Here is an 11,528-nt window from a genome sequence, read left to right on the forward strand (position 1 = left end):
AGGGAACCTTATTCTCCTCGCCCTCTGAAGAAATATCACAATCCCATCAAAAAGCCTGTCCTGACAGCCACGCTGGATACACTAATTAAAGTCCTGCGATCGGCTAAAGCTCTTCTTTTCCCGCTGATACCAGGAGAGAACTCTTAGGACTGTGTGATACAGCTTGAAATGTCATCTAACACATTCAGTGGCTTTAAAAAAAATTTATTTATAGATTTATATCTCAAAATAACAAAAAAAGAAACATTGTCGCGTACAGTTCACACATTCTTTCTGCTCTATTTAACCCTAACTTGAGACATGGATACGCACCCTGATGGCGAAGCATGAGCCTGAGAGGAATCTCAACTTTGGCCACAGATGCTCGACTTAAACTCAGCTACGACTTAATAAATACTTTACAAAAATAATGCAGGCTTTTTTTTTTACAATGAAGATCTGCCTCAGAGACACACAGTTAAATTACAGGGGCGGGTAAATGAATGAAAATGAAAACATGTGCATGCTAAATAAACAATCAAGCGTACATGAAAACCTGGATAACTGTGAATGACAAAGTTAAGGGAAACTGGGTAACACATTCCTGAGGGGGGTGTCGTTATTCTATTACCACAGGTCTCTCCGATGCGAACGAGCCACACACACACAATCGACACGGACACGATAACAATAACAGTTCTACAATGACAGTTTTCCCTTTTAAGAATATGAAGTCAGTCCTCCCTTTAGTAACCAAATCTCGAGTTACAATTGGCAACATAATTACTGGCAAAATTTCATTTTCATTTATTAAAAGTGTAAAAAAAAATCAAAATAATAAAATCAAAAAGATGCGATATTTCACGCCTGGTTGTGATGATGTTGAGAGAAGTTCCTTGTGAGGAAAAAACGAACAAAAAAACTGGTTCTGACTCTGTTAGAATTCCTTGTGGTTCAATAAGAGCAGTATGTCTGTCCTCAGAGCCTAAAAGTTCATGTGTTAATTGACCTAAAACAGAATTAAAAAAGGTTTCAGCGCCATTTCTGAGGTTTAGCTGGATATATGGGCAGTGTTTTTGCGGGCTAGAATTCCCTTGCCTCTTCAAACTGTTTGTAGTAGTCCTCATCCTGAGGGTTTTCTGGACACTTCTGCCCATTGTTTGGTGGCCTTGCCTGGTTGTAGCGGCTCCAGTCACCTTTGCAGATGATCCAAGGCAGGATGTCCACCTTGTAGTGAAGGTCGGCAGAGAACTCTGTGCTGATTAGATTGGGTGTGCCGGCTCCTTTGCCGCGGGTGATGAGCTTCATGTTGTCGTCGTAGCAGCAGTGCTGCGCAGCCAGCGTGGTGGATTCGAGGGTCAGCATGGAGCGGATGCAGTAACGAGCCGTGGGCTTGTAGATCTCCAGCTTCTCTTTGGGACCGCTGGCGTCTTTCCAGCGGAAATTTCTGCGCGTGGGGGCGTCGTATACGTCCGCCGTGCTGTAAGCCACCTCGGTCGGGTAAGAGCAAGGGCAGCTGGGAAGGTCGTTTGCCACCTTAGTCATGTATTTCTTCAAGAAATCACTCTTGCAGTTCATCCAGCGCTCACAACTGTCTGTGTCTGGAAGAAATCAGGACACAATTTCTAACACTTTCCAACAGCAGAGGATGAAACCAGAAGTGAGATGTTTAAAATCAAGGTGTGCTCGCTGAGTTTATTAAGAACAGAAAGCAAAGAGGGAGTGGGCAGCTGCATGCTGCGCTCTTCCTGTCCTGTTGCACAGTAATGGAGCACAGCGCGAGCATGAGGAATGCTGAGAGTGTGCAGGAGCACTGCTGCCAGATGGAAGAAAATGCCTTTGATAGAGTAAGAACATCTGAATGAAGGATAGTGTGGAGTAACACATGAGGAGGCAAAAATCTTACCAACTCCAAAGAGCTCTGTGGCATTGAACTCATCTGTTCCAGCTAACAGGCTCACTTCAGTAGCTGCTGTCCTGAAGGCATCTTCAATACCTTCAGAGAGATGAAAGTACAGTGAAAGCTGGATCAAAAGATGAAAGACCACTAAATCAACACATGGACATACATACCATATGTCCTTACTATGAATAATGTCTTTAGTGATGTGGGTTTTTGTCTGCTATTGATAAGACTTTACCTGGGCAGTTAGGCATGTCGCAAGTTCTGGACTCGGTGGCTGTGCAGGCATAACCGCATGACCTCGTTCTCTTCTGGTTTCCGTTTCCACAAGTGACACTGCACGCTGACCAGCTACTCCAGTCCCCCTCTCCATCCATGTAGTCTTGGATCGGAGAGAAAGAAAGAAAGATCCTCAGCCTTGGTGCAGGCCATACGCTGAGCTTACTGCAGTCTAGCATGGACAGTTTTAGATACGGGGAAGTGAGGGGGTTCACTCTATAGTGTGCTCCTCAAAGCACATACAACATATGCTCATCTATCCACATGCACATGCTCTCTGTGCTAATGCAAAATTATTGTGTCAAAGTGCAATTTCGGCGAGCCAGTTAAAGCATTTTGGAAATTCCAACAAAGCTTCTGTGGATCCAGGAGACAATTTATAAATCAAGGTTTTCTTTGCTACCTGAGCATCCCAGGCACAGAAGCACCGGATGCCACTGAGCTGCTCTGTCTGTGATATATTAGTTTGAAAATGGGAAGTGAAATGGGAAGAAATTATTGTTTAAGTCCAATTATCATTGAGTCCATCACCGTTATGCACATACATGGAAACAGTTACATAAGGCTCTACGACCACCTCACTCCTCTGCCACCATGGCTGTACCGCACACGTGCACACACGCGTCTTAAAAGCCATACTCCATTGATGAGAAGAATTAATGTGGGCATTTTGGGGTGGAAGTATTTCTGGCTTGGTTCCAACCTTCCTATAGGCCCCCCGCTGCCATCTGCCCCTCATTATGAGCTTTTTTTGTATGAATACAGGCCAGATAGGCTTCTTCTACTGCTGCCCTTTCTCCCTTTTAAAGCATATTACAGAGCTGGGTGCCAACACTAACCAAAAATAAAGGAAAAAAACAGATAATAACCTGTGCTGAGACCACAGATGAGACGATTGAGTGGATGATCCTCACTGCCTGTCCACAATTATGCTTATAAAGTTTAAAGCCGAGACAGTAATGATGATAAAATAGTCCCTCGTCCATTTGTGTGGTATGAAATGACCGACGAATGAGATCTGACCACAGCGATAAGCCAGAAACATTAAACGCGGGCTTTGGTTTGACAAAAAAACAAAAAACATTATATCTCTGGCTGCCTAATCACTGTAGTGCAAGTGAATAAAATGAGATTTTCCACAGCACACGCATTCCTGTTCAACCATGTTGGTTTGGGCATGCTACAACACGGGCCGGACGCACACTGCCTGACAGCGAGCGTAAATTCTTCACCGGCAGATTTATCTGTGGGGTTACTTTGGGAGAGTCTTGCGAGGACGGTGTGGCGACTTTAACAGCGCCTCTGGCCCGGCTCCTGCTCCCGAACTTTGATGTAGCGAGGCGTTTAAACCGTGTCACATAGCGAGCTCCACAACACAGAGGAATCCATCTCATAAAAGAGTGTTAAAGGCTTCAATCAAGGGCTCCCAAAGGCTCGCCTGGGATGACTGCACTTATTATGGTGACAGCTTAAATCAGCAAATCTGCAAATTACAGATTCCACGTCAGACGACGGCCATGTGTGGAAACGCTGGGGACCAGCGCTCGAATAAGACGCGGCCAAATATTGTGCAGCGTGCATAAATTTCCCTGTAAACACACACACACTGTAATCCTCACCATATTCCGTTTGAGCTTTGCTTCCCCTCCTGTCCCAATCTGCCGGTGGCCTGAGGAAGTTGCTGTCCTCTGTGTTGCTCCCATAAGAGCGCTCATTCTCCTCTGTTTGATGAGTGGAGGAAGACGAGGAGGAGGAAGAGGACGACGACGAAGTGTGAGGCCACCAGTTTCTCCAGTTTGGCGAAGCCCAGTTGGGCTTGGTTTCCTTTCGGAGGCCTTTCTCTGGTTCATGGCCCTCTAGTCCATCCACCACTTCAATGGTCACCTGCATTAAGAGAAGTCGACTCAAAGTCAGTAAGAACTGAAGAATTGATCTATGGATGGTGGCACTTTCTGGTACCCCGACACACAGAGTTGCCCACTCCCTGTTTTCTGTCCTCACACATGTGCCTCCCAGATGAGGGGGGAACTCTACCCCTGCCCCGCAGTCACCCTCCCACCTCTCGGGCTCTCTCCACCTAAACACAAAGTTCAAAGGGCGATTCAGCCTCCTCCAGACCATGAAAGCCAGATGAATCTCAGGATCAAAGACACCCCCCCACCGACCCCCCTTCTCCCATAGCCTCACGCCCTTGCTCAATTGGTTGCTCTGCTCTCTTCCCACATCTTGAGATGTTAATACACTTTGTTCGTGCTCAGATCTGGCAGCGATGCCCTCAGAAATGGAAAGACCCCCTTGCTAGATTAGACAGGAGAATGATTTAAACATGGCAGCGGTTACTCGACCATCTGCATCACTGAGGGACTTATGGGCAAGGGTCTGCCGCACATTTACATAAGCTGCTGTCTGTCTCCCATCACACGGGTTAGCAGTGAAGCATTGCCGGTTAGCATCTGCTTTTCAGCTGTCATTATGATCGACGTGAGGCTTCACCGTGTCTCTTTAGCTTTGCTCGCCAGGAAGTGTGAAAAGGGACAAGGGGGGCAAAAGGAAGGAGGAAAGGCGACAGAAGGGGGTTAACGACGTGCGCCAAACTATTCTCCTTCTTCCTGTTTGATCTTCCTGTCCTGTGTGCTTGAGTAGTCTTGTCTTAAGCGGCAAAAAGCGTCAAAGCACGCTGGCAGATGGGGAGACACGTGCGTTTACCTGAATGTTGGGATTCTGTCCATTGATGTCAGCTTTGGAGAGGTCGGGGAAGTTGTGCAGATCTAGGAGGAAAGCGCCGGGGCCGTCCTTGTGTACGCTGCTGCCCTGTGCCCAGGGGAGGGTTGCAGGCCGATGGGCCAGTCGGTGTTCTGGACCAGACCGCCGGTCTTGAGGGGCCAGCTGGGCTGAGGAGCTGCTTTTTGCATTTATGTTGTTCTGTTGAAGACAGAAAGGAGGGCAATGTTAATTTGTCATCACTTTTAAAAAAAAATCAAATTGGTTTGGTTTGGCTGTAAAAACTAAATAGCCCTATATGTAAGAAATCCAGGGTTTGCACACTCAGCAACATTAAGATTGATCTCTCGTGTTGACAGAGGTTCGCTCGACCATGACCTCTGTCATAAATCCTGCAGACAGTGGACTACTGGGAGCCCAGAAAGAAGGAGCCACTGGGATAAACATTCTGTGTGTCTGCCTGCTTAAACCAAAATATAATCTGTCAAGAACTTGCATTCAGAGCCAATGTCACAGCTAGACTGTATATTTTTCCATTTTTAACTGACAGAGTATACTTCTGCTTTACCATAGAAATATAACCTGGACATATATAGCATGTGCTGATGGTGGCTGGGAGAAAAGAGCCATGTAGGACCTATGGTTTTCCTGCTTTGGGGCTATACAGAGAAACCTAAGCAAACATTGCAAAAATAATTACATCTGCCATCTTGTAGGCAGAAAAACATTTGGTGCACTGACAGGAGTGTTGTAAATTCATCCCAGAAGGACACTTGAGGCGTTTGTCCCCTATCAGGTATGCACAGAAGGAGCAATTGGACAGGCAGCCGTAAGCAGTCGGCAATCATCCCCGTTGTGGGGTGGCAGAAAATAAGATCAAAAAAAGCCATCAATCACGCTCCTTGTTTTCTTTTTTCACGTCCCGTTTCTTCCTGCCTAGTGTTTTTGTGGCCAGGCTGAAGCCTGAGAATATGGCAGCGGCGCTCTACGGTTGCGGTGGCCAGTCACAGACAAAGTGTCAGCTCAGCCACATTGTGGTGGGTATAAAAGCCCCCAGTGGAGCTGTTTGTGTCCAGCCAAGGTGCACTCCGGGGCAATATAGGCGCTGTAAATGGAACGGCACAGCAAGGGAGGAAGGATTATAAATGTAACTTGTATTCAAGTGAGCCGGCTGCACAGAAAGACTTCCACATCCACTGAGCATTGCGTTCCTTAGTTCAAAACCAGATGGAGATAATGTGATAATGGATTTCAAAGAATTTTAAAACGTTCAATCCCATCTCTTAATTTGAGCGATTGCTTTAATTACAACGATTATATCGCTGGCCATAACTTTGAGAAAGAGGAGCAGATGCATCTAAATTGTTGCTTCAAACCGCACACACACAAAAAAGGTTATAACTTACATATGACGACAAGTTTTTAATGACAATTTATGTCCAGAATTGTAAAATTTGACATTCTGAAAAAGGAGATTCCAGCTAAAAACCACAGACGTCTTCACAACCAGCCAATTACGGCCGAGGGCTCAGTACTGGAAAACATCATTCCAGCAGCGTCGGCTATCGACCCTTTATGCGAACATCACAGGGCTCTCTTTGGATGTATCACAAGTACTTGGACTTTGAGATGCCCATGTGATAACCCTGCCTTTCAAGTTCCCAGTCTTCAGATTTCAGTGGCTGTAATTGAGCCCCGCTGAGGGAGGAGGAGGGGAGGAGGGGAGGGCAGCCCTGAATGCAACACTCACAGCTTCAGTCCACTGTGTAAATGCAAGCACACATCTGTAAACAAATTAAACAGGTGTGGTTGATCTTATCTGGGAGGCCACCTCTTTTTTTTATACAAATGCTATGAAAAGTTACTTTTTTGCTGTTTCCCTACAACTCATCGTTTATGGAAGTTTATCCAAAGACTCTAAGACGGTTAATCAAAGCACAAAAATGACTTTTCCCCACGTGTTTGTCTTGCAAAAGAAAGCATGGAGGTAGAAAGCAATTTTTTTAAACCATGAAAACCCAGTCGCAGTGTTTACAGAGAGATTATTCCTCAATTATGCTGTCTAGTCATATCAGAATCTTCTGTTGTTTCATGTTATGGGTATTTACAGACTTATTATCTAGTCTTGACACAAATATGAATACTTTAAAGTCAATCTTTAACATGTTCTCCATTATGCTGGAGCCACTGATCCTCAGTGTTGAAGCTCGCTGAGCTGCAGCTCAATTGTAAACACAGAGTTTGGCAGCTTATAGGCAAATATTGGTAGTTTATCAGCACTAATTCCACCTAATCTATGGCTTAAACATTAATTATGTTGCAAACAAGGGGGGGGGAAGCACCATATTACAGAACTGCCACTTTTTCCCTTTTTTCCATTTCAAACTGAAATAAAAGTCAACTAAACGCTGCACTAAAATTAAAAGCAGTCATTTACTGTCAAATTGTATTCAGTAAATTTTCCACTGTATCCATTTGCAGTAAGAGCCAGCTTAAAGATAGTTTCCAGACTAGATTATTTAAAGATTGTTGCTCAAAAGTCACAGAAAATGGAAGGAGAGTTTTTGCTTTGCTGTGATGGTAAATTGCTTCTATGTACATGTGGTAGACCTGCAGTAGATTAAAAACTGAGCTAGGATCACATACAGAAGTTAAAAATGTGGAATTCCCAGCCTGTAGATACTTAACTTCAACATCCCTGTTATTTACAAATCACTTGGTCTTATCGTTTCCCTCTCTGCCACCAAAGACCAAAGAAACAATTACTTTTCTGGCCGTCCTCCCAAACAGAGTTGCAGCTTGACTTAATAATTCAGGTTTCATGCTTTCCTTTTGCCTTTGAACAGCCGGCTTCTCGCTTTCCTTGGTGCCACGAGCAGAGATGATGGTTTTCTGACTGCTATTGAGCTAGCATCCTGACATCATCGGTCACCAATATAAGCCGCTTTTTGTCGCTCTATGTTTCCGTGTTATGAGCTCGGCAGTGTTGAAGGACAAGTCATGAAATGTTACACCCCCAAATTACTGATTTTATGATTTTTTCCCTACTTGCCACTCCAAGAATGTGCTTTTTTTCTACGTCTAACTTTGCTCTCATACAGTAACAGTACACAGAAAAAACTCATTTGAATGTTAAAAAAATCAGCAGCGTTCCCGATCACTCATCTGAGATCCGCCTCGACAAAGTAAAATGCTTTAATTTGAAGATCAAAAGTGACACGCAAGTCTTTGGTTCATCTGGGGGGCCTCCCAGGATGCCCCCACCACCACCCCACCCAAAAAAAAGCCATTAATGAACACTTGCACACACAAGCCACCCCCTTTACATCCTCACAGTATCTCTTCTTCTTTTCCCGCTTCCCCCTTTTTCACTTTGTGAGGGCTGCTTAAAGGGGCATGACTCTATTTTCAATTGGGAGCAACTCAGGGGTCCTTCCCCCTGGGAAGCTGGCAGGAAATGAAGGCCGTCCACATTGTGCCAGATGCTTTTCAACACTACGCTTCTGTAGGTGGAAGAGAAAATCATCCTTTCCCTAGTCACATGGCGTACCCAAATGTTTGCTTACATGACGAAACGGTGAAGATACAAGCCATGGAGGACCTCTTGAAAAGAAAAGCACAATTTCATGAAACCTAACTGCATGCATTTTTATTTTTTAATTTAACTAATTTCCCGCAGCCACAGTGGCCTTCCTTCTCCAGCGATTATAATAGGCCTCAGACAAAAGAGTTTTCTCTTTCCACCTCAGGTGCATGGAGCTGCATCCTGCCAATTGTTCTTCTGTGAATGGCACTTTAAATATGACACCTCGGGATGACAATACACCCCTTGGGCTGTGACAAGCACGGCTGAAAGATGACATCACGGTCTTCAGTGGAGGGTCAGTGAAGCGTATCTGCAGTTAGTCGCAGCGTTCGTGAGCAAAGAAAATTTACAAAAAAGAAACCTCAAGGCTCGTCTGGCTTCTTCGTCACAGACCACGTTCTGCCTTGTAAAGCTGGACGAATGCCAAACGGGATCCTGAAGCTGGGATACAAGTTGGCATGCATGAAGTTTATTTATTTATTTTTACTGCGATTCAGCTGGAGAAACTCCCTGCTACTCCTCATCCCTGCTCATCCGATCCAGCATTTGGCCATGTGACAAATATTCAATAAATTCCTGGAATATTTCCTCAGCTTTGCATGGCCTTATATCCCACACAACACGGGCTTGTTTTGGCATATACGCGGGTGTCACAACGATGGCAGTGATCTGGTGAAGTAAAAATTCTTTCCATTCATTTCCCCTAAGCCCCATTAAAGCATTTACACGGGGATACCATTCCAGTAGGCATAAATACCCATTTATCACCAGGAGAAGAACAAAGTATTCCAGTAGCATGCTAAATATACATCAAAAAGCAGCTGAAGGATGCTTAACACTCTCTAAAAAAGCCTGTTGATCCCAGACCCGTCTTAACCCGCAGGTCAGGATTTGGGGCTCTGCTGGAGACTGTGCGCTTTATGCTTTATGTTAAAATGGGCAGTTAAAACCATTAAACCTGCCTTAAGTGGTGTCGTGTTGACAAATGTCTCCTCCAGTGAACTTTTGTTGGGACACCTTCTAAAGTGGACCACAAGCTTTTAGCAAAACTGTCTTTTGACCATAGTGTCTTGAGATTTCCAAACTTTACAGTCTTGCTTACACTAATAGGTGTAAAACGATTTAAAAAGTGAAGTTTAAAGTTTGACCTGAAGCGGTTAAATGTCAAGAGTTTCCTGCAAACACACCCTGGGCAGGAAGTGGGCACCTTCAGGGCTTCAGCTCTGACCCCTCTGCCTTATCAAGTGTTGGCCTGGATGACAGTGATGAGCCCGTGATGACAGAGGAGTGCCTGCAGCTAGCATTTAAATCCCCGACAACAGGGAGGTGTGTCTGGTGTGGGGCACTGATCTCTGACCCTGCCTCATCTTCTGCCCCTCGGCTGGCTCACCACAGATCCCCGGGGGACATCCCGTTCGTATGTCAATCTCCATTCACTCACAGGACAACCCCCCCAGGTAATGAAGGTTTGTTTTACCTGGGCTGCATACTCATATGAACATTTGATCAGAACCATCTGCGAGCGGACACCCCTCGGACTTCCCAAATTTAGTGTCAAATTTCCCTGAAGATGATTTCTCCTTTATGGAAAAACAAAACAAAACAAACAAACAAACAAACAGCAACGAGGCTACTCACAGATTTCCCCCACTCACCTCTGTAAGCGCTGTGCTCTGATCCAGGCTCACAGTTACATTCCCTTGGGGAAGCGGATTGCTCCGCAGCACCGTGATGTGCAAGGTAAGGAGAAGAAGTCCCAGGAGCAAGAGCAGTTCCGCCGCCAGTCGCACCATCCTCTTGACGCGACCGCTCTTTGGAGCCCGCGGTGTGGTCGGAGCTCCGACTCCGCCTCCTCCCGGTGCAGAGACTCCAATCTCCGGATCCGCCGGGGACGAGGAGCCGCAACACCACTTCGAAGCCACTTCGGGAATCAGAATTGCAAAAAATAAAAATAAAAAATAACAAAGAATGAAGGGAAACGGAGCGGAGGTGGGGCAGCAAAAATAGTTGAGAGAGAGAGAAAGAGGTTTTAGTTTGGATCCAGTGCTTTTTCTCTGCAGATGTTTGTATTGTCCTGCGTGAAGGTTGGCCCTCTCACTGAAGGTTCACAAAGTTTGATCTGAAGACGAACGCGGTGAGCCAACGCTGATGTGCCAATCAGTGCGGTGCAGCGAATCCTGCAGGACCGATCCAGCGTGCAGCATTAACGCTTTCCTTTCTCCGAGCTCGGGAAACTTGCAGCCCCGTGTCTCCCCCACACGCTGAGCCTCATGCTTCAGTTTCCCTAACTTCCACCTCAGCCGCTTTACGCATTTCTCGTCATGTGCGCACTCCGCGTTAACCGGCGCACTCTCCGGTGAGCCCTAACTTTGGAGGAAATAAAGGAAAGCGCAGGTAGTTTAAAAAGTAGCTCTTCACTGTTCAAACTTCTCGACGGAGTTGTGTCTGCTTCATAAACAGCGCGCATCCATAGCGCGGGACTGCGGGCCCCGCAGAAACGGAAGACTCGGGCTCGCGTGCGTCTCTTAACGAGTCGTAGGCCGCTGGTGGAGAGAAACCATATCACACTACCGACACACGCTGTTCTTGTTGTGCGCTCTTGAGGTGGTTTTATACCAAACGCCCCCGTGCAGGCGCCCTCCCCCCGGTTAACTCTTTCGTCCCTCTGAACCAGTCCTCGCAAAACTGAAATCCGGTGGAGCTTTTCACGTCCACAGCATTCCTGAGAAAGGTGAAAACTGAAACACCCAGAAAGTATATTGGTACCCTCTGCTTTCCGCTGCAGGCGACTTACAAAAGTGCGCTCTGGTCACCTGATCAAAATGTTTAAAACAGTAAATTTTATAAGTTACATTTTCTTAAAAGGGCATGTTTGATATGTGAGATTAATTAATATGACATAATTTCTTATCATATCAGACAAGCAGGAACCCCCCCCCCCCACCACTACTATGTTTGGACAATGGAGACTTTTAAGTATCCACGGTGGTCCTGGGAGGCTCAGTGGTATACGCAAGCGCCTCGCAGCGCAGAGGTAGACACCCGAAGCGGCTCTGCAGG

General features: G+C 45.9%; 1 protein-coding gene across 1 annotated transcript; it reads right to left on the reverse strand.

The window, feature by feature from the left end:
* Positions 1–364: 364 nt before the first annotated feature.
* On the reverse strand, positions 365–11,182 carry ism1 (isthmin 1). Its single transcript, XM_003441025.5, has 6 exons — positions 10,124–11,182; positions 4,868–5,083; positions 3,781–4,045; positions 2,121–2,264; positions 1,886–1,975; positions 365–1,580 (listed from the first exon to the last, which is right to left on the reverse strand). The coding sequence occupies exons 1-6, from the start codon at positions 10,259–10,261 to the stop codon at positions 1,063–1,065; spliced, it is 1,371 nt and encodes a 456-aa protein (XP_003441073.1). The 5' UTR covers positions 10,262–11,182; the 3' UTR covers positions 365–1,062.
* Positions 11,183–11,528: the final 346 nt, after the last annotated feature.

The sequence above is a fragment of the Oreochromis niloticus genome, linkage group LG13, assembly GCF_001858045.2.
Source record: "Oreochromis niloticus isolate F11D_XX linkage group LG13, O_niloticus_UMD_NMBU, whole genome shotgun sequence".
Taxonomy (NCBI): Eukaryota; Metazoa; Chordata; class Actinopteri; order Cichliformes; family Cichlidae; genus Oreochromis; species Oreochromis niloticus.

Bases quoted from the DNA above. Each gene is read 5' to 3' on its own strand.
- ism1 (XM_003441025.5), bottom strand. From the start codon at position 10,261: ATGGTGCGACTGGCGGCGGAACTGCTCTTGCTCCTGGGACTTCTTCTC. The intron at 2,265-3,780 runs GTGAGGATTACA...CTCCGATCCAAG, and splicing joins CAAAGCTCAAACGGAATATG to ACTACATGGATGGAGAGGGG. The intron at 1,976-2,120 runs GTAAAGTCTTAT...ATCTCTCTGAAG, and splicing joins CGACATGCCTAACTGCCCAG to GTATTGAAGATGCCTTCAGG.